The 21701-nt window shown below is 39.9% G+C and overlaps 1 protein-coding gene across 5 annotated transcripts in view; it reads left to right on the top strand.

Annotated features, from left to right (window-relative positions):
- Positions 1 to 21701, top strand: part of PAN3 (poly(A) specific ribonuclease subunit PAN3) — a 114658-nt gene that overhangs the window by 88063 nt on the left and 4894 nt on the right. For 4 of the 5 annotated variants that reach the window (XR_013330587.1, XM_077745455.1, XM_077745454.1 and 1 more), the window contains 9 exons: positions 1144 to 1305; positions 1515 to 1631; positions 1720 to 1821; positions 4576 to 4741; positions 5888 to 5978; positions 10370 to 10509; positions 13069 to 13198; positions 13631 to 13695; positions 21099 to 21237. Coding sequence is in view for 4 of the 5 variants with exons in the window: in XM_077745455.1 (XP_077601581.1) it covers positions 1144 to 1305; positions 1515 to 1631; positions 1720 to 1821; positions 4576 to 4741; positions 5888 to 5978; positions 10370 to 10509; positions 13069 to 13198; positions 13631 to 13695; positions 21099 to 21237 (1112 nt within the window). In the remaining variant the exon portion in view is untranslated. The remainder of the gene's footprint in view (positions 1 to 1143; positions 1306 to 1514; positions 1632 to 1719; positions 1822 to 4575; positions 4742 to 5887; positions 5979 to 10369; positions 10510 to 13068; positions 13199 to 13630; positions 13696 to 21098; positions 21238 to 21701) is intronic. The other variant, XM_077745453.1, reaches the window with a different exon arrangement.

Raw genomic sequence — 21701 nt, 5'->3', positions numbered from 1 at the left:
ATCTAATTGGATGCTTAAACCACCAGAGCCACCCAGGCGCCCCTATTTAGAAACAACAGGTTGGGATTCAAGATAAATAGTTTTTTAAATGCCTGACCAGAGTATCATGAGCAAATTGCAATGCATTATCCCAGCTATTCTTAAACATAATTTTTCTTGTTTTGAAGAACATGGAGAGCATGAGGGTAAAGTTGTCTTCATTTTCTTTCTTTTATATTTTACTAGGAATTAAACTGTGCTGTTCACTGAATGGTTGAAAGTCTTCATAGATTGCCATATTTATACATACATATACACACAGATATATTACATATCACACTCCAATTTAATGTTACTCGTTTTGGATTTCTGTATGTTTTAAAAAACAAGAAGTCATATGCTTAACACCACTGTCTAAATATATTTCGTGCAAACCAAAGTGTTTTAAGAAGCAGAATCAAAATCAGAAATGTTTAATATCTGTGATAACACAAATTGTTTCTAATAGCTGAGAAACAAAGTGTTGTATTGTGCTATAAAAGATACGTATTTTCTTTTTTTTTTTTTAATTTTTTTTTTTAATGTTTTATTTATTTCTAGGAGAGAGAGAGAGACACAGCGTGAGCAGGGGAGGGTCAGAGAGAGAGGGAGTCACAGACTGAAACAGGCTCCAGGCTCTGAGCTGGCAGTCAGCACAGAGCCCGATGCGGGGCCCGAACCCACGAACCGCGAGATCATGACCTAAGTGAAAGTCGGACGCTTAACCGACTAAGCCACCCAGGTGCCCCAAAAGATACATATTTTCAAAGGGCGCCTGGGCAGCTCAGTCCGTTCAGCATCCTACTCTTGATCTCAGCTCAAGGCTTGCTCTCAGGCTCATGAGTCCAAGTGCTGTGTTGGGCTCTGGGCTGGGTGTGAAACCTACTTAACAAAAGTAAAAAAATGTTTTCAAGTGTATGAAACCTGGTTCTTTAGTTGTTTCATAAAGCTTATTTTTAATGATAAACCATTTTCTTTTCTAGAATTATTATGAATGTTGACACTGTGCCAGAATTCAAAAGTATGTTTTGATACCGGTGGCTTATGGTCAATTTGATGTCTCTTTTACTCTGAGAAATTTATGCGTATCAGCAAGGTAAAACTGTCTTCTGTGACTTTCTCTAGCAGTCCCCGCAGAAGTTGACAGCTACCATAGCCTGTTCCCTCTCGAACCACTGCCACCGCCCAACCGGATACAGAAATCAAGTAATTTCGGATACATTACATCCTGCTACAAAGCTGTGAACAGCAAAGATGATCTGCCCTATTGCCTTCGGAGGATACATGGTAAGGGAGATGACTTACCCATGCTCTATCTTCCTGCATGTCTTTATTTATTTAATAGGAGTATAAAGGATAGTAAGGTAAATTTGTTATTTCATTTGGAAATTAGTAGCTCATAAATGATGTATAACGTGGCTTTTTTCTTCACATTTCTGATAAGAATCAAGGGGAGATTTCATTTGCAGTTCAGTAGAAAAAATTTTCTTCTATAGGTTTTCGTCTTGTTAACACAAAGTGCATGGTGTTGGTCGATATGTGGAAGAAAATTCAGCACTCAAATATTGTGACCTTGCGTGAAGTATTTACCACTAAAGCATTTGCGGAGCCTTGTGAGTAATTTGTACTTGTCTTTCTGCTTATGCTCTTCATTGTTTGAAGCCAGATTGCAGTAATGAGTGTTTTGTGTTTTATTTTAAGCTCTTGTGTTTGCGTATGATTTCCATGCTGGAGGAGAGACTATGATGAGCAGACACTTTAATGACCCTAATGCTGATGCCTATTTCACAAAGAGAAAGTGGGGTAAGGAAAAGATGCAGCAGGATATGTTTTGACAAATGCTTTTGCTCTGTGGAAGAGTCGTTTCGTATTTTAAAATGCACGTAAACTTGTTTCTGTTATCATAGTGCATTAAAAAGAGAAATGTCTCAAAGAACTGAAGGCAGTCCATAATGAGCTTGGAAAGAGTGTGTCGTGTGTAGAGACTGAGGCGAGGCAGGCGTGAGAGGTTTGTGGAGCCGTCTGAAATGCTGCCCGCTGACAAGATGACGGGGGTTTTTTCCCCCTTCAACTTTTTTTTCCTTTTAAAACGACAGTGCTTTCTGAGGAAAGGCATTTTGGAAAATAATGCCTATAGCTTCACCACCCAAAGCACAATCATTATTATCTCTTGGCCTATTTCTTCCCGGTCTTGGTTGTTTTGTTTTGGTTTGGTTTTGGTTTCCTGTCGTCTTGTTTCCTTCTTTTATCATTTTGTATCTTGCATCTTTCATTTGTTGTAAGTATTTTCCCCCTAACTTTTATCTTTTCTGAATATAATTTAATGACTCTCTTATAGTCCACTGTGACCGTATGTCATTTTTGAAGTGATTTCCCTAAACAGATGCTTTTTTAAAAGGTAGGACTGAATGAATGTTAGTTACTTAAGGAATTAATCTTCAAAATAAATTTTCAGGTAGCATTTACTTTAATGGGATATTTTTTAGTATTTATAGTTCCAGTACTTCAAAGAACCAAAATATTGAGATGTTTCTTAATTAAGTTAGGTGTTTGGGTAAGGAAAATGTATGTATCGTTTTCTTGTTTGGGGGCAGGGAAAAAGCACTGAATTCTTTTAAAACATTTTATTATTGCAATATAGTTGATAGAGCATTATATTTTTTACTGTGGTTTTTAATCTTTCAAAGATTTTCTTGAATGTATACTGAGAGAAATTAAGGAGGAAGAAAGATGGGAGTCCCCATTACATTCTCTTTTGGATTGTGACTCCTTTAAGGATTTGAATGGTGGATAAAAATATATTACTTCTGTTTACTTGTAACTTTGCTTTCTGGCCGTTGGAAGAAGAGAGCTGTGGTTACGTGGCTGTTTGACATTAAAAATTTGGTCATACGTGTGCTCATTTTTTCCTTTTGCCGTGTCCTCTTTAGACACATAGATAATTCTGTTGAAGGGGATGTGGTATAGCTTTCCTACAGATGGATATGGCTGTAGTTGTTCAAGTTTATTTTAGTGGTGGCACCTGTGAAATGACTGTTGGGTTTAATTTATAGCTGGGTTTCTAAGCCTCAGCCCCGTTGACATGTGGGGCTGAATGATGATGTGTGGGGGGCTGTCTGTGCATTCCAGGGGGCAAGCAGTGCCCTGGCCTCTGTCTTTACACGCCTGTAGCAGTAGTGGCACCAAGAAGAGCTTGCTACGGTGCCAGATGTTTCCAGGCAGCAAAATGGACCCCTGTGGACAACCACTAATTATAGCACTCCTTTCCCATTTTTGTTTTTCTTAGTCTTTATTTTTGGTGTTGACCGATTATATGATATATTATGTTTACATTTTCAGAGGAATCACTCCTTTTTCTTTTTTTAAGTGTTTGAATGATAGTAACTTCCCCGGGCATAGCATACATCCTTCAGTTTACAGCAACTTTTAATCCAAGGCAGTTCTCTATTTTCCCCATTATGACTATTAGAAGAAAAAGTATAAAAGAGCTATAGATGAAAATCTAGTGTTTTCTTCAACAATTACATATTATAAGAAATATACCAATTATAAAATTGGCAATAATAATCATATATAAGGGTTGTGATTAGAGGGAGCACCTTGGGTGGCTCAGTCAGTTGAGCATCCGACTCTTAATTTTGGCTCAGGTCATGAACCCAGGGTTGTGGGACAAAGCCCCACAGAAGCATTGCGCTCTGCTGACATGGAGCCTGCTTAGAATTCTCTCTGTCTCAGCTTCTGCANTAAAAAAAAAAAAAAGAATTCTCTCTGTCTCTCTCTCCCTGTGGGCCCCCCTTCCTTCCTCCTTCCCTCCCTCTTCCCATCTTGCACCCCACGCTTACTCACTTGCCTCCCACTCTCCCTACCTTACACCCCACTCTCTCTGTCTCTCAAATTACAGAAGAAGCAGCAGCAGCAGCACTTAAACAGGAGTTGATATAATGTCTGATATACTGTCATGGTAGATCAGATTATCCTTGTGATTATTATTAGACATAAGTGATACTAAGTGTTTTGCACTTAGGTGTTTATGAGTTGGGTGTCATCCTAGCTAACTGACATGGCTCTGAGAGAGGGGCTGGAGTGCCCTAAGGCGAGAAAGGAAACGTGGCATAAGTGATAGAGGGACTCGTATGGGCCTTTCAGGCCATTGAGTGAATGGTTTTCACCTGCGTGAACCCTAATACAGGCGAGAATTATCCCCATTTTAAGTAAAATAATAATATTCATCATTCCTGTTTTTAATCAGAATTTACATTTGGCTCACATGGAATATAAATTTTTTATGTAATTTTCTTTATTGTTCAGTAATTACAGTGCTCACAGAAAAGAGCACTTCAGTGAGAGCCCTGACGCTGCTGACAGTGTAGAGGTGTGATCTCGTCCACAGGAAGCTGGGGGGTGTCTCTTCCCGCCAACAGACTAAACTTAAATTTGTGCTGTTATACATGGATTTTTTTTTTTTTTTTTTTTTTTTGGTTAATTTTGGTTTGGATGCTTCAGTCTTTTAGTTGGTTGTTTAAAAGATGTCATTTTTTTTATTTACTTGCCTTCTAGGCCAGCATGACGGGCCATTGCCCAGACAGCACGCTGGCTTGTTGCCAGAGTCTCTGATCTGGGCCTACGTTGTGCAGCTGAGCTCGGCACTGCGCACCATTCACACGGCAGGCTTGGCGTGTCGCGTTATGGACCCAACAAAGATTCTGATAACTGGCAAAACAAGGTACTGCCATTTTGAGGTTTGGCTTCTTTATTGAGCATTTAACCTATGACAGTTTAGTAAACAAAGCATGATGATTTGTTTAATTCTACCTTTTCGTATACTCCATCCAGAAGAACTGCTGTGACTTTGAGTTCATTTGTAAGTTTTTTTTTTTTTTTTATGTTGAATTCTTAATAATAAAATGCCTGGTTATTAACCAAGAATCTTTTAAGAGTTTGGGACGTATACATAGTTAGGAAGGGGGGGAGGCGGATATAGAAGTAATATCAAGAGACCTTTTCTATGCACAACCATGGTTCTCAGATTGTAGCATGAAACAGAATTACCTGGAGGGCTCATTAATAAGCACACATTATTGGGCTCCACTCCCAGAGTGCTCATTCAGTAAAACTGAAGTGGGGCTTGAGAGTTTATATTTTCCAGCAAGGTCTTAGGTGATACTGTTGCTGCTCATTGGGTCCAGTGCTTTGAGAACCACCAATACAAAGTTCAGGAACACAGCCCTTGACTTCCCCAGAGTTTTATCTGAGTTGCTGTAACTTTGAGAGTTCTCTTGGACAACATAACAAAGAGCTCAAGACCCCACACCTGGTTACCCAGGTTCATCACACCCTGAGTCTCTTAGTTGCTGTCTGTATGATCCTGAACAAACTCAGTAACTTCTGTGTGTATAACAACCTTAGCAGACTGTTATTATCTCTACTTTCCACATTTATAAGGTACCCGTCTCATAAGATTATTGAGAGGACTAAATGATCAATACATGTAAAATTGAATGATTAATACATGTGAATTGTGCCTAATAACATCTTCAGCAAATATGAGAAAAGCTAATTAGTTCTTTTTTGTGAATCACTAATAAAGCAGCAGCTAGGTGTGGTAAAAAGACCACGCGCCTGGTAGTCAGAGATGTGAGTAATGGTCCTGGCTTTGTCACTTTCTGACTTCAGTCACCATGGGCCTATCACTTAGTATCTGTGAGCCTTAATTTCCTCATCTCTGAAATGGTGGTTGATGGAGATTATATGGGGGTCGGATAGGAGGTTAGACTAGATAACGTTCTGAGATCCTTCATAATATAGGAAGTGTTAAACTTTTAAAAAATCTCACTTTAACAATTTTCTTTAAATTCTCTGGTCTTTAAAGGTTGCGAGTAAATTGTGTTGGAGTTTTTGATGTTTTAACATTTGATAACAGTCAGAATAATAACCCATTGGCATTAATGGCTCAGTACCAGGTGAGTAAGAATGAACATGGGTACTTAATAACTTAAGGCTTGATTCTTTTTAAAAGACAACTTTTGTTTATTTGAAAGCATTTGGGGGTTTTACGTCTAGATTTCAGTTTATTCTGGGGTGTCTCCATGTCTGCTTGAACATGTATTTCTCAGCCACTGCGGTGTGTGTGGTGCGGAGTCCTACAATTGGGGGTGCGGAGAGTTAGCGACAGTGTCAAGGACCAACTGTTCAAAGGAAAGTATGTTTATGTGATCAGAGAAGTTGTCCTCAACGTAGATTAAAACAGATTAATTAGTGTATAAATTATATTAAATGACATTTTACTTTTTCACTTTGATGTGTCAAATCACAGCTGTTATTTTTACTTTTAGATATTGTCCCACTACCAATCCACACATTTTAGAAATACTGTCTAAGGAATATTGTTGTATTGACATTTTCTAAATAATTTTTCTTTTGCATACTCACTTCTTGTACGTGATCAGAATCTGGTTCTAGTCTAGTCCTAATACTAGTATAGATTTAGGCTCCTTCATGTTCATAGTCTTAGTTGTTCATTTCATACTTCTTGAGGAATACAAGGCATGAGAGAGTAAGAGCCCACCTCTGCAGGAACGTTACGTGTACCTGCTTCTGCCTTGACTGCTCTGTGCGGGTGCTGTGTGCGTAAAGTGATATTTCGGATTACTCCCATCTGTATTGCGGTACTTCACGTGTTTTGGTGGATATGCAGCTGCCGGTTTAAGACAGTATTATTAATTCTTTTTGTGTTAAGAAATATACTGACTAATAGAGGTTTGATGCAAGGCACAGTCTCTTAATTACATGGAAAGATCCAGAGAGAAGAAACATGGTATCTTTTTACCACCCTTCTCATTTCGACTTCTTTTATTTAAATCTTTGAAAGAAGATCTTAGTTCACTTAGATTATAAGCCAAAATTTCTGAACAAAAAGGAAAAGACAGAATGAGAAGTGGAGTCTAAGGAGGGCCCAGTGATCCAGTCCATGCGTAAACCTCTTCCTCAGCTGCTGAGCCGGGGGCAGCCCCCGGGACTTAGAGCCATGCGCATCACGCGAGTTGTATGGTTGTGTGAAGACTCCACAACCCAGGAAACTGGCCGCAGCCAAGCTGTCCTGGTTGGTAGCACCATCTAGTGGGCAGTGCACAGAAGAATCACCACTTTTTCCTCCCCTCAGCCGCTGCTTCTGCCTCAGGGGGTTTGCTCCGCTCCCGCTTGCTTATCTAGGTGGTGGTTCTTAGCTACTTTCCTTCTTCTGTCTTACACCTACAGCCTAACTAATTGGCTCTGAAAAGTTTTCTTCTTGGTCTCTGTGCTTCTAAAGGAGACTAAGTATTGATGTTAAAATACCAGCCACCTCATATATCCAGGAAAGTTTTTGAGGAGAAATTAGACCTTCTTTAGAACCAGCGTCATCTACCTTTCTTGCAAGAATCTGGAAACCCCATCTTCACATTAAAAAACAAATCACCTTACAGTTTTGGTTTTTTACAGGTTCAGCGTTATACGATCTCCATTCTTCTCTCTTCTGAAAGAGTTACTTTTTTAAAAAAAATTACTAGTTTAAGACTGGTTTGATTTTGGTTTTCTCTGAGTATCATGGCACTATTTTCCTTTCTTCTTCTTTTCTTTTTTTTTTTTTTTTTTGCAAGTGTACATCATTTCACTTACATTAGTGATTGTATGGTTACCTTGAAAAACTCTTTTTAAGAAAAAGTAATCCTAGAGTTCCAAACAAGCAACTCTTAAGCATTTGGGGCAACTGATTGGTAAGTTAGGAACTGTCTTCACTCATAAACTCAGGCTACTATCAGCCAGTTGTCACCTTCCCTTTATTTTCCAGCAAAAAAGGATATTGCAGGTTTTCTTCCCTTAATTTTTTGGGGAGCGGTGGGTTATGTATGTGTGGAAGATTTCTCACACAGCTTTTAGTCAAGTAAAGGAGAGAATTAAAGAGAGTCCCAAATGGGAGATTGTGTGTGATTTTACAGAGAAGAGGGTACGTGAGAAAGGAGTGCACTGTTTCTTGTAGTCTATTTTTCATAGTCTTGTTTCAAACACGTGACTAGAGACTGACTTTCAGTAAAGTGGACATCAGTAGAGCCATAGATAGAATCAGAGAAAATTCAAGAAATCAAGAATCAGGAAGAAACTGAAAATGGGGGGAAAACCTCCAGAATTCAACAAATGGGGGGAAAAACCAGATGGAGGTAAGAAGCAAAATAACAAATGGAAAACTATTTAGCTGGCAAATAAGGAAAGGAGAGTTATTGAGCTCTTACGATGGTAAACTCTCTTAATTAAGCAGGACGTCATTAACCTGTGACTTAAGAACAAAATCAGTTTTGATTTAATCTGGATTATGTATACTTTATTTCTAAAAGTGGGTATTCCCACCTTGAGTCAGTTTAGGAGAGGTGGTGGGATGCACTCAGAATCAGGTGTTCTTATTGTAAAAACACATCCAGTCCTTCAGCTGCCTTGGACTTTGTTTTCCTGGCTCATAATAGGGAATACTGGAATGTTCTAGGTGGGAGGTTTAGTTACAGCATCAATTCAGGGTGGAGCTAAACGGAGAATCCTGTTGTTACAGGGTCGGGAGGCTGTGTGTTGGTCACCATGCTGCCCAAACACTTGATAAATAATAGCAACTTCCAGTTGGCTTTGCTGAGGATGTTGGATTGAAAAACACAGAGAAATTTACATGTAGCAAAGAAATCTACATGTAGCGTTACATGTACTGATTTCTCTTGACCAAGATTTTTGTGGTTTCATTACTGTAAGTTGGAATGTTTTTCTTGATCTTGAGAATGACTGAAGCGAATCCTTCTTGAGGTCATTCATGGCAGTGCCCTTCAGAGAATAGAAATGATCGTAATAGTAATAGTGCTCCGTCCCGTGCCACCCCCCTCCTCCCTTTCTGGCTCCTAACCCTGTACCACAAATGAAGTTTTAAAAAGTTTTTTTGACATGAATCCTTGGCATCTCTTATCCCAATAGATTCAAAGTAGTTTTTCCATTGATAATAGGATCTCATGTTCAAAGCGTCAGATTCACAAATGCTACTATTGAATGAATTTTTGAATTTGAATTTTTTGATGTTATTTTTAGTAATGGAGTTTGACTTCTTTATACTTTATTATTTGGGTAAAATGTTAAGGATAGCTGTTGAGTGCTAAGGTTTCATTAGTGACTGTCTTGAAATATTCACCTATTTCATAACTATACCATTTATAAACATTCCATGAAACCAGCGGTGCTCAGCCCTGACTCCATTATCAGGACTGTTGTGGGAGCTCTGAGAAAATCCTCATATCCTGATCTTAACCCAAGCTAGTAACCCCAGTTACTAGTGAAGAGATGGCTACAGGGTGATTTCTTTTGTTTGATTTTTTTAAGCTTCTCAGGTGATTTTAATGTATAGCTAGCTTTGAAAACTCCTTTTACTAGACCAGTAGTCAGTAAATGTGTCCAATATTTGAGCTCAGATCTCAGATTTTGAAGATTTATAGAAGTTTTCTGTCAAAATTACTGGACATGATTTTACTTAACTCTGAGCTATTCCATGCTCCTAGCCATAAAATTATTGATAGTTACATGCCAAGAAGGGCCACTTGGGAGAAGCATTCTGTTTCCTGGAGTTAGGATAGGTAATATATAGCTTACCTCAGTTTAGCCAGCTATCTTTGAAAATCCCTTTGAAAATCTCAAGAGTGTTAAATCTTAAAAAGTAGATGATGGAGGGAGGGAGGGAGAAAAAGCAGCAAGCAAGCAAGCAAGCAGGTGGTTACAGAGCTCAAAGATCTATTATAATGTGAGTGAAAATGGTCTGTTTGGAAACAAGGTGTCAAATGTTCTAAAGAACATGTTCCGAAATCAGGTAATAGTTACATCACATTCTGATAGTGGAATAACTTCTCTTCAAATAATTCTTCAAACTCCCACTGTGCTTGGGGCATAATGGGAAGTGAGAGGGGGGCGCATTGTAAATTGTACTGAGCATAGCAGGTGAATGTGCAGTAACCAGCCTTAATAATAGAGTGTCCGCTCTATCTGAATAAAATTTTTTTAAATTGTAAGGCAGCAGTTCTGTAGTTGGCATACGAGCTGCTTAGAGTAGAGCCCTAGAACTGCTTTTATCAGAATTGCCTGGGGCTTCCCAGATGGTGGGTGTGCGCGTCGCCCTCGGAGAGGCTCAGAGGGCCTGTAAGAGCCCCCAGGTGGCTTGGAGCGCCAGTGTTTGAGAAGCCTGTGCGGAATTCTGCAGCTTCTTTGTAAGGGTGCTTTCTCCAGGCAGGCAGTAGTGTCGCTGTGTTAAATTTGTACCGTAAAATAAAAATTAAAAGTTATATTTATTCTTCCATGTCAGCAAGCAGATCTGATATCATTAGGAAAAGTTGTGTTGGCTTTGGCTTGCAACTCTTTGGCAGGAATTCAGCGAGAGAATCTACAGAAAGCCATGGAACTGGTGACAATCAACTACTCCTCTGACCTGAAGAATCTGATTTTGTAAGTTTTAATGTACAATTGAACATATATAATGGTCATGTGAGATAAGACCGAGTTTTTCCATAAGGGCCTTTTAATGGTGATTCTATTGATTTTGGTTCCTGCTGTTCAAAATCAGGCAGAACACAGTTAAACAACATTTAATTTCTTTATTTTTAGTGTTATGTATATACTTCTTTGAATAAATTCATAAACTGTGTGTTAAATTATTGATGTTTTGACTGTTTGGCCAAAGGGTACCTGTTCAACTTGCATTGGTATGCACTAGCTACGTACGACTTTTTAAAGTGTAATTAAAATACAATAAAATTAAAATTACAGTAAATCAGGTGCTTACTTGCACTAGCCACATTTCAGGAGCTCAGAAGCTACATGTGGCTTCTGGCTAATACATCGCAGCATCCCAGGCAGCTCTGTCCGGCAGTGCGGCTCTGGGCAGTGGTGGTTATCTCTCTGAGGGCTGTCACAGACCAGCCTGGGATGCGGGCTGGTGACAGCCTTTCTGGCCGGAGCATCCGTGACAGAAAGCATGTGTGTGAGACTCCCAGCTTGGAGGTGAATTTGACTTAGGAGAGACCCACTGTGCTCTACCGTGGCCACAGGAGGACTTCTCCCGAAGGTGCATCTAAGCACCGGGGTGCTCTGGAGGGTGCATAGGCATCTCTCCTACTGTAGAGAACAGATGCTACAGTATCTCTTGAAATTGTGTCTGTTATGTTCTAGGAGCGGTAAGAGCACATTGGTCCTTTTCAGTGTCTCAGTTTTCAGCTATTCCTTCCGCTTTTTCTGTGTAGTCTTGGATGCTTGTGTTTCTTTTTGGACTAGCCCTGGATATGGAACTGAGGGCTTAGAGGGTGGGGCCGCCCGCCTGTACCTTGTTACACTGGCCTAAGCGTCCTGCTAGCCACAGAGCACCGGAAGGCAGTGATTGCCTGGATCCTGTTAATAATCAGACGATTTCTCTTCCAAGTGAAAATATTTGTTTCATACATTTTCATAGCAGTGATTCCTAGCCTTAGTTTGCAACATCTCAAAGTAGTAATCTCCTAACTTTCTTTTTAAAGAATTGAGAGTAAAGGATATACAGACTAACCTTACATTAATAATTGTCAAGACTGGGCCGTGGGTACGTGGACTTTCACAGTATAAACTATTCTCTCCAGTTTTATGGTGTTTGAAATTTTCCTTAATAAAAAGTAAATTAAAAAGCCATACTTTCATTCTAAGTAACAGCTTTATAGAGCAGTAAACCATGTATCAGGCACCTTCGAACTGAATGAATTTTCCCAATAACCTTATAAATTAGCTCCATTTTAGAGATGACAAAACTGAGGCCTAGAGAGGTAAAGTGACTTGCCAAAGTCACAAAGCTTGTAATAACTTTAAGTAATTAGATGTAAATGTCAGTAATTACAGATAAATAGCTAAGACCTAGATTATCAACAGGAGTATTTTATTCAACAACAGAATGTCAGTTCTGTGCCAGGCCCTGAAGATACCTTGAACAAGATGAACAAAATCCCCCAACTTCCAGAGCTTCCACCCTAATGGGGAGGGGTAACAAACATGTAAACAAGTAAGATGTTTACAGGTAGTGATAAGTCCTAGGAAGAGAGTAAGATAGAATTATAAGCAGAGAGTGCAAGAGCGAGGGCTCCTTTAACAAGATTGGTTAGGAAGTGGCTCACCTGTGAGAATAGGCAGGCATAGGTTGTGATAATCTTTGTATTCTAGTAGGTCGCTTTTTGAAATGCTTTTTTTAAAAGTTTTGTTGTTGCTGTTGTTTTGCAGAAGAAATTGAATTGGTCTCTTCTGATGTATGTTAGTATATGACAATTTCTTGAAATAAATACACAGTGACAGCCGGTGAATGACGTAGAGCAGAGGGCACCTTGCCAAAAAATTGGAGCCATGTTTGATTTTGATTTATCAAAATTTACAAAAATTATTTAGATTTTTTAAAAATGTTTCTTTATTTTTGAGAGAGAGAGACTGAGTGCGAGCCAGGAAGTAGCACAGAGAGAGGGAGACCCAGAATCTGAAGCAGGCTCCAGGCTCTGAGCTGTCAGCGCAGAGCCCGATGTGGGGCTCAAACCCACGAACCGTGAGATCATGACCTGAGCCGAAGTCGGATGCTCAACGGACTGAGCCCCTAGGCGCCCCGACACAAATTATTTTGAAAGGCAGTGGAAAAATCTCTTCATCTACAACTACTCCCTATTTCACCCCCCCAAAAAGCGTGTAACAGTCTTTTCATGCCCCACTATCGTAAGGAAGGGTTTGAGAATGCAAGTGGTTAAGCGTAACCCTCCTCCACCCTTCTCATGTTCATAATAGCAAAAATGTAGAGAAAGAGGCATGTTTACAGTTTCTTCCATGGGCTCTTAAAGTTTTCCAGAGAAGTCATTAAACCTTAAAAGTGAAGTTGACTTGATGAAAAACTGTTTTCCCAATTGTATACACTAATGTGATGGCAGCAGCGATAGCTGTGTGCTTGTGGGTTGTGTTGTTTTTTTAAATTGCACACTTGGCATTCAGGTGGTTCTTTATTTTCGCTAGGTATTTGTTGACTGACCAAAACAGGATGCGAAGTGTAAATGACATCATGCCCATGATTGGTGCTCGATTTTATACTCAGTTGGATGCTGCTCAAATGAGAAATGATGTCATAGAGGAAGACCTTGCAAAGGTAAAGAATTAAAAAGAGATACATACAATTACATCTGTTATGTGTAAAGAAATAGAAAACAATTTTTACGCTGAATTGGCTAAGACTGTTGGCAGATACTTTAATTTTTTAAAAAAGATTTAAAATTTCTTATGTCCTCTAGGCATTTGTGTTCTTTTTGTTTGTGGCTTTGCTACAGTTAATTGACAGAATCTTGATTTTTTTTTTTCATGTAAGTTACTTTACCCATTCCTAAAAATGACCAGCTGTGTTATCTTCTTGAGTATTAATATTGAGTGAAATGGACATGTTATATTCAAAATGCTAACCAAAAGGTGGGGATATTAGGATTTACGGTTTAAAGGTAATATTGATGTAGGATACCCGTTTTATAAAATTTTGCTTTTATAGTTGGAATATTAATACTCTCTTTCTTTTTAAAATGTCTTATAGGAGGTTCAAAATGGAAGACTGTTTAGGCTTCTAGCAAAATTGGGAACAATCAATGAGAGGCCGGAGTAAGGATTTACAGTATTTTACAATATGATTTCAATCAAGTGCGTTAACAAGAATGAGTATACCTGATTCTCACTGGTTTTATTTGGAAAAAGAGAAAAATTCTCATGTGAAGTGACCTTAAGCCTGTCATTAGCCATCAGGACGCTGTTTTCTAACTGGAGCCTCCATCTGGTAGTTCTCAGGGACTCCACAGCACATACACACACAGAGAAGATACTGTGGTTTGTACACAGGGAACGTTTTGTGACTCACGGTACTACCTCTGCCCTGTTTCTTCTTTGAAGCCTGGGTCAGTTCAGTTTACGTTAGTCAGACTAGAGATTTCACACCTACCTGTTGCATGCTCCTTATCTTGTTTAAGAGCATCATGTAAATAATATATATAGCTGTAATATCACTGACACTGGAAAGGCAGTACCACCCTACGTTGTCATTTAGTTCTGACTCATTTGTAAGTTAAAGTTTACCATAGGTTCAAGAAAGAAAGAGAGTGTGCTGAATAGTAACTGTCAAAGACAGGCCCAACGTATTATCGCTCCTGTCACTGTAGCATAAGTTATGTTTCAGGAATGTTACCTCTGTTAATAGAGATAGGTGATACATCAGTACTGCTTGAGGTTCCTTCCTTCCTTCCTTCCTTCCTTCCTTCCTTCCTTCCTTCCTTCCTTCCTTCCTTCCTTCCTTCCTCCCTTTCTCCCTCCCTCCCTCCCTTCCTTCCTTCCATCGCGAAATTCATATTCATTTACCTTTCTTCATAGTTACAAAACTCAGTATTTACCGAAGAGAAGATGACATTAGAAAAAAAAAAAACCTTTTAGTTTTTTCTTCTGGCACTTACCTCTTTATTTAAAAACAGTATGCTTATGATACTACTTATTGATTCTTTTTTTTCAAGTATTTAACTCAGCTAATGACTTTGTCCTATGGGAGATCAGGCTTTGTCTTTCATGCCCCTTTTCCTTAACCAAACACACACACACACACACACACACACACACACACACACACACGCTCACGTTCTACCATTTAACCCATAAGTTTTGAGGTAAATCTTTTATTCCGTGTTGACATTAGTATAACAGGGTAAATATTGTTCATACCTGCACCACATAGTAAATAAACCATGACTATTTTTCCTTTCTTTTGTATTTTGTTTTTTGATTTTTGTTTTCCTGGGGTTAATAATTGCCTATTATAGAACCCTGGTAAGCAAATGAAAAAATACTGACCACCAGTTTGTTCCAGACTCTCTGCCAGAGTTATGAAACACTTTTCCATATGGTCAAAAATAGGTAACCTATCAGTTCCTTTTTTTCTCCCCCTCAAGAGATTGCTCCTGAGGCTCTGTCATGTTCCTACGTGGGTGGGTTGTGCTGTAAGCCTGCTCACACTCACTCTTCAGAACGGGAGCTTCCCTTCACTCTTAGCCTGGGAGTTCTCATCGCCTCTCCCTTTGTGTTGGATCCCCCATTTCTTGCTTTTCTCCTTGATTTATTCTTTTGATTTGTTGGAGCAAAAAAAAAAAAAAAAAAAAAAAGCTTCCTGAGAAAGCTGAGTTTTTTGAGTCTCTGTAAGTCTGAAGATACCGCATTCTGTTTTTTCACTTCCTGACAGGATAATTCGGTATAAAGTAGAAAAGGGTTTGCAGTGAAAAGAACTCTCTCATACTTGTAACCTCCCCAATCTCTCCATTTTCTCCCACTGATCTTTATTTCATATTCTTCCTGAGTTACAACACGTTCTTAATTCCTTTCACCCTCCCCCACCCCACTTTTTAATATATACAAATTATAAACTGTGCAGTGCTCTGTATTGTCTTGGAGCTCTCTTCTGTTCAGAGATGTTTAGTGTATACCAAACACTATTCTCAGTAGTTTACAAATATGACCTAACTTAATCCTCATAACCACCTTGTGATACAAGTACTGTTAGTATTCTCACTTAACAGACATATTTGGGCATAGAGAGGTGAAACACCTTTTCCAGGGTCACATAATAAGTAAGTATATGAGCCGGGATTCAAATCCTGACAATATGGTTCCAGAGTCGGTGCTCTTGACCGCTGTTCTGTGCCTCCGTAATCTGTAGCCATGTAATCGTCCACTCTGTGGATGTGCTGTAATTTATTGCTCTAGTTCCTTGTCAGTAGGCATTTGAGTTGTTTTTACTGTTTTGCTAGTATAATCAGTGCTGCAGGGACTGACTTGTGCATACTTAATTTTATGTGTGCATAAATATAGACCCAGTTGTGATCGTTAGGTCTGTGGATGTGTGACCATGAACCCTTGCAGCAAGCCTTTTACCAACAATACTTCCTCAAGCTTGTGGAGTTTGGCCCACCTCATGGATGAGAAACTGAATCTCAGTGCAGTTTTATTTTGTATGTACTCTTAAGGAGCATGCTGCCTGTTATGTTTATGTTTTTGATCTGTTTCTGTTTCCTTTTCTATCTGATCATGTTGTTGGCTCATTTTTATTTTAAGTTGAATTGTCTCATTTTGATGTATAGGAGCTAGAGAGATTTGTCCTTTCTGATTATTTTCTTTTTAATTTGTCATTTTTCTTTTGACTCTGCTCTTTTTTTTTTTTTTCCCCACACAGACATTTATATGTGTAGTGTAATTGATCAAACTTCTCGTATCCTTTCGGATTTTGAATCATAGAAAGTTAGAAAGGCCTTTTCTACAGGAATTTTCTCATAGTTTCTTCTAGTGTACTTATGGGTTTTTTTTCCCCATATTAAATTTTTATATATTTGGAATCTCTATAGGATGTAAGGTATGTATTCAGCTCCCCACCCTTCCCTCTCAGAAGACCGTCTAGTGGCCCAAAAGCTATTTATTGAGTAGTCTAACTTTTCTCCATTGGTTTAAGACAATACTTCTTTCACATTAGTATTTTAATGACTAATGTTTCTTTTTAATGTTTATTTATTTATTGAGAGAGAATGAATGAGCAGGTGAGCAGGGGAAGGGCAGAGAGAGGGAAGGACGGACTGGGATGGACGGACGGAGGGAGGAGAGAATCCCAAGCAGGCCCTGCAGTGTCAGCACAGAACTTGATGCAGGGCTTGATCCCACGAACCATGAGCTGAAATGAAGTCGGATGCTTAACTGACTGAGCCACCCAGTCGCCCCTTAATGACTTTTTTTTTTTTTGATAGACATTTTAAAAGCTGGTAGTGTTCATTCTTTCTTAGCTTCATTTCATTGTCTGTTTTTTGTTGTTTCCTAAAGCTGTTTAATTTTCTATATAGAATCTAGAATCAGCTTTTTTAGTTAAAAAAAATCAATAAATCTGATGGTATTTTTATTGAGATGACATGTTTATTAATAAACCTAAAGGAGCATTTGTGTTTGTAGATGTTGAGTTTCTTAACCAACATAATGGTATGTACATCATTGTATTCATTGACACCTACTTTACTGTCCTTCGGTGCTTAAGTTGTTCCTTATATTGTAGTGGCACACTAAGTTTACTGGGGTTTTTTTCTTGTTGCTAATGTAAGTGGGAATCCCCTCCCTCCCTTCCTCACCCCTGCCATTCTTTCTTCTTAGATTGCCTATTTCAGTACACATGAAATCTATTGATTTCTGTAGAATTTGTGCCCTGATACCTTAGTGTTTAGTTTTTTGCTAGATTTCTTGGGTTTCCCAGATACAAAGTCATATCTTCAGATAACTCTAGCTACATATCCTGCTCTCTAATTTCTGTAGTTTCAGTTGCTCTGGAGTGACGGTGTTAGCTAGTGCCTCTAGGACCTAGTTAAGTAACGATCATTTCTATCAGCATTTGAAGCATTGCTCCATTGTCTTTTAACTTCCAGATTCAAAGCTATTTTCTTTTCAAACCTTTTCCCTTCCTCTGTGCTTTTAGGATCTTCTCTTTCAGAAAGACATTCAGAAATGCACAGTGAGAAGCCTGGGTGTAGGGTTTTTATTCATTCTGATGAGTCCCCAGGGTAAACTTATGTCCTTCAGTTCTGGGAAGTTGTCTTCATTGTTTCTTTGATACCTTCTCTCTTTGGAATTCCTGTTACTCAGGTATTACACCGTCATTAGTTTTCTAATGTCCTCTTCTGTTTTGGGTATCTTTTTGTTCTACTTTGAGGTAATTATCTCAACTTACTTTGTCTAAAAGTAAAGGTTTTTTCCTAATCCTTCTTTGAATTTTTAAGCTTCTGCTGTCATATTTTTAATTTTCAAGAACTTTCTGTTCTCTAAATGTTTCTTTTTTTTTAACGTTCACTCATTTTTGAGAGAGAGAGAGAGAGAGAGAGTGCCGGAGAGCGCTTGATTGGGAGGGGAGGGGCAGAGAGAAAGTCAGAAGGATCAGAAGCGGGTTCTGTGCTGACAGCAGTGAGCCTGATGCGGGGCTCAAACTCATGAGCCATGAGATCATGACCTGAGCTGAAGTTGAGTCACCCAGGCGCCCCTCTTTAAATGTTTCTGTCTTATAGCATCCAATTCTTGTTTGTGTGACAGTCTCAATTACAGGTTTTGGTTAGGTTTTGTTTTGTTCTGCTCCCTGCAGTACTCATAGGAGACAAGAGTTTGTTTTGCTTAATTCCATTCTCCAGCAGATTTCTGATCCTTGGATGTGCGTTCATGTTAACAGTGACCTTTTGGGGGCACCTGGCTGACTCAGAAGGGTATGCGACTCTTGATCTTGGGGTTGTCGGTTCGAGCCCTACGTTGGGTGTGGAAATCACTAAAAAGCTAAATAAACTTACCTTAAGAAATGTCCTTTTTCGTCTAAAAAGCTAGCGGTAAGTTCCTTGTGGTGTCAAAGATTGTAGAGTGTGTGGTAAAGCAGTGTGATATTTTTAATTTTTGTGTAATTTTTGTTTGTTTTTGGTCGACTCTTAAATGTCAGACTTCCCCTTGGGCAAGTTAGCATCCAGAAAATGATCTTCCAGCCTCCTGTCCGTAGTGTAAACGCACAGTCAGGCTTTGGGGAGCCAGGCAGCAGGAAGGTGCTGACAGTTCTACCTGCCGCCCCTTGCTCTTCCTGGCACCCTGGAGGCGGCAGCTGCTCTGTGCACTCTGTCTGCAGAGAGTTCTGGTAGCAATTCCGGCAGATTTCTGCAAAGCAGATATGGAGGCAGGGATCAGAGAGCAGTTATCTGTTTCTTACTTACAGAATTCTTCATTAGCTCTGCTGCTTCCAGCTTCAGTCCGTACCTGCACTTGAGTGGTACCTAGCGATTTCCCTGCCTGGGGCTCAGTGGGGTGGCTCACGTCTGTGGCTCCCCTTTTTTGTGCCTTCCTAAAGTCAGCTTATCATACCACTTACTGGTCTGTGCCTCACCTTCCGTTTTTTTGTAGATTTTTCTTCTTTTGTTGCTTCTGATCACTTTGTCCTTGAGTGTCTATTATATCCTTTATTAGACATTCATTGCCAATTTGGTGGGGTTTTGAAAGGAAACAGAGATAAAATGAGTGTGTTTAATTAGAATTTTAATGGAAAGTCCCTAGAGTGAACTTTGCAAAAATCTTATATGATTGTGTTTATTATTTTTTAATTTTTTTAATGTTTATTTATTTTTGAGAGAGAGACAGAGTGCAAGCAGCGCAGGGGCAAAGAGGGAGACACAGAATCCAAAGCAGTCTCCAGACTCCAAACTATCAGCACAGAGCCCCCAACATGGTGCTTGAACCTACTCACTGTGAGATCATGACCTGGGCCAAAGTCCAGTGCTTAACCGACTGAGCCACCCAGNGAGAAAGAGTGTGTGTGTGTGTGTGTGTGTGTGTGTGTGTGTGTAGGGGAACAGAGAGAGGGAGGGAGAGAATCCCAAGCAAGCTCTGTGCTGTCAGTGCACAGCCTTCTAAGCGGGGCCCGAGCTCACGAACCACGAGATGATGATCTGAGCTGAGAGCAAGAGTCAGACGCCTCACTGACTTAGCCACCGAGGTGCCCCTCCTTCTCGTTTGTAGAAAACCTTAGTTTTTTAACCAAGGCTGCATATCCTGATCTCTCTCTTCTTATCTTTGCTTCAGATATGTCTGTTTTTTTTTTTTTTTTTCTTTTACTTTTCTCCTCTGCTGTCTTTCCATCTGTCCCTCTTTGCCCTTGTCTTTTCGCTTCCCCCTCCCGGGACTTACTCTGTCCCTCTCCTGGCCTCTCTCTTTGTCCTCCCCAAACCCCTTCCGGCTGCACTGAGCTTTGTGAAGTGTCTGAAGCTGCAGGCTCCACCCCTGGTCCTTCTGGGAAGGGCGTCCGCTGCGTCCTCTGGAGAGCCTGCCTTGTCTGCCGGGACGGTTCACGCTGCTGTTCTCCCTTCCCTTTTTTTAATGGCATTGTCAGAACATGCACTTAAAAACTTTTGTTTTGGTTTTTTGAACACTGTTTGACTCACTAGACCGTAGGTTCCAGCAGTGACTGGAAACTAACTGATCATCGGTCAGCTCTCACATCTGCTCATGATGCCAGGACCCCAGAGTCTGCCCTTCCGTTTCCTTAAACGTTTTTCTGTTTGACGCCACCAGTAAAGCGGAAGACGTATCTGGTCATATCTCTCTACTCTATGTATCATGAAGGCAAGAGGAGGAAAAGAATCTCTTTCAACTTCTTTCTAAATATTTTTAAAGACATTTTCTTTTCCCTCCATTTTATCTAATGGTAGGAGCTTAACTAAGGAAGCAATTATAAAATAGTGTGTAAGGGTTGATTACCCTTAAGAATTAGAAACTGGAGGGCCGCCCCGGTGGCTTAGTCGGTTAAGCGTCCGACTTTCGCTCAGGTCATGATCTCGCGGTTCGTGGGTTCAAGCCCCGCGTCGGGCTCTGTGCTGACTGCCAGCTCAGAGCCTGGAGCCTGTTTCAGAGTCTGTCACTCCCTCTCTCTCTGCCCCTCCCCTGCTCATGCTGTCTCTCTCTCTCCTAGAAATAACATTAAAAAAAAAAATTAGAAACTGGATTTCATATACTTTCATGTTATATGAAAGTATTGTTTTTTTAAAGTTTATTTTGGGAGAGAGAGCATGTGCAAGTGCGTGCACCCAAGCAGGGGAGGGGCAGAGAGAAGAGAGAATCCCAAGGAGGCTCCATGCTGTCAGCACAGAGCCCAGTGTGGGGCTTAGCCTCATGAACTAGGAGGTCAAGACCTGAGGCGAAATCAAGAGTCAGAGGCTTAACTGACTGAGCCACCCTTAGGCCCCATGGAATTATTTTTTAAATATTTAGCAGATGGCACCTAAAATTTGAAAAAGGCAATTTTTTTTAGCTTCCCTATAACTTTTGGAGGATTAAAAAAAAACAATAAAACACTACAGACACACACACACCATACTTGTTTATCAGGAAGACAATAAAATTAAACTTCATTGTTGAGTCTGAAGAATCAGTATAGCTGTGTGGCACACAGCATGAGTTACTGAGGTAAATATGACCTTCCCCAGGTTTCAGAAGGATCCCACCTGGTCGGAGACTGGAGACCGCTACCTGCTGAAACTCTTTAGGGATCATCTCTTCCATCAGGTGACAGAAGCGGGTGCCCCTTGGATTGACCTCAGCCATATCATTTCTTGTCTTAACAAGGTAATTTGTACCTAGATTTTTAAGATCGCAGTGCAGGGTTGTGTCTTCTTTAAATACTAAGAGACCTAACACGTAGATGTAGTCTAGACAGCCAAAAGACATTGTATTAATAATTGTTAGGGGTATCTACTTAATTTCTAGACTAGGCAGGCCTTTTTTTTTTTAACAGCTACATGAATAATTACAGGATTTTTCATTGTGGATCTTTTTATTGTGATAAAATGTCACGAAAGCAAGGAGTGAGAAAAGCAAAAATTTACTCTTGAAATTTTTTTTTAACAGTTGAATCCCTTTTTTCTGAGTCCTTCATGTTCGGTGTCCTACACGTTACACTCCTTTACTATGAGCTGCGGGCACAGGGGCCCAGCACTGCCGTAGTGAAAGCCCCGGAGGCCCAGTGTTCTGAGTGGACAGTTAAGTGCTGAGGTGGACTGAGTAGATGGGGATACATCGTACATTCATTT

The sequence above is a fragment of the Crocuta crocuta genome, unplaced genomic scaffold (assembly GCF_008692635.1).
Source record: "Crocuta crocuta isolate KB4526 unplaced genomic scaffold, BGI_CrCroc_1.0 scaffold258, whole genome shotgun sequence".
NCBI classification, from domain to species: Eukaryota; Metazoa; Chordata; class Mammalia; order Carnivora; family Hyaenidae; genus Crocuta; species Crocuta crocuta.
This window is presented reverse-complemented; position numbering and strand designations above follow the sequence as displayed.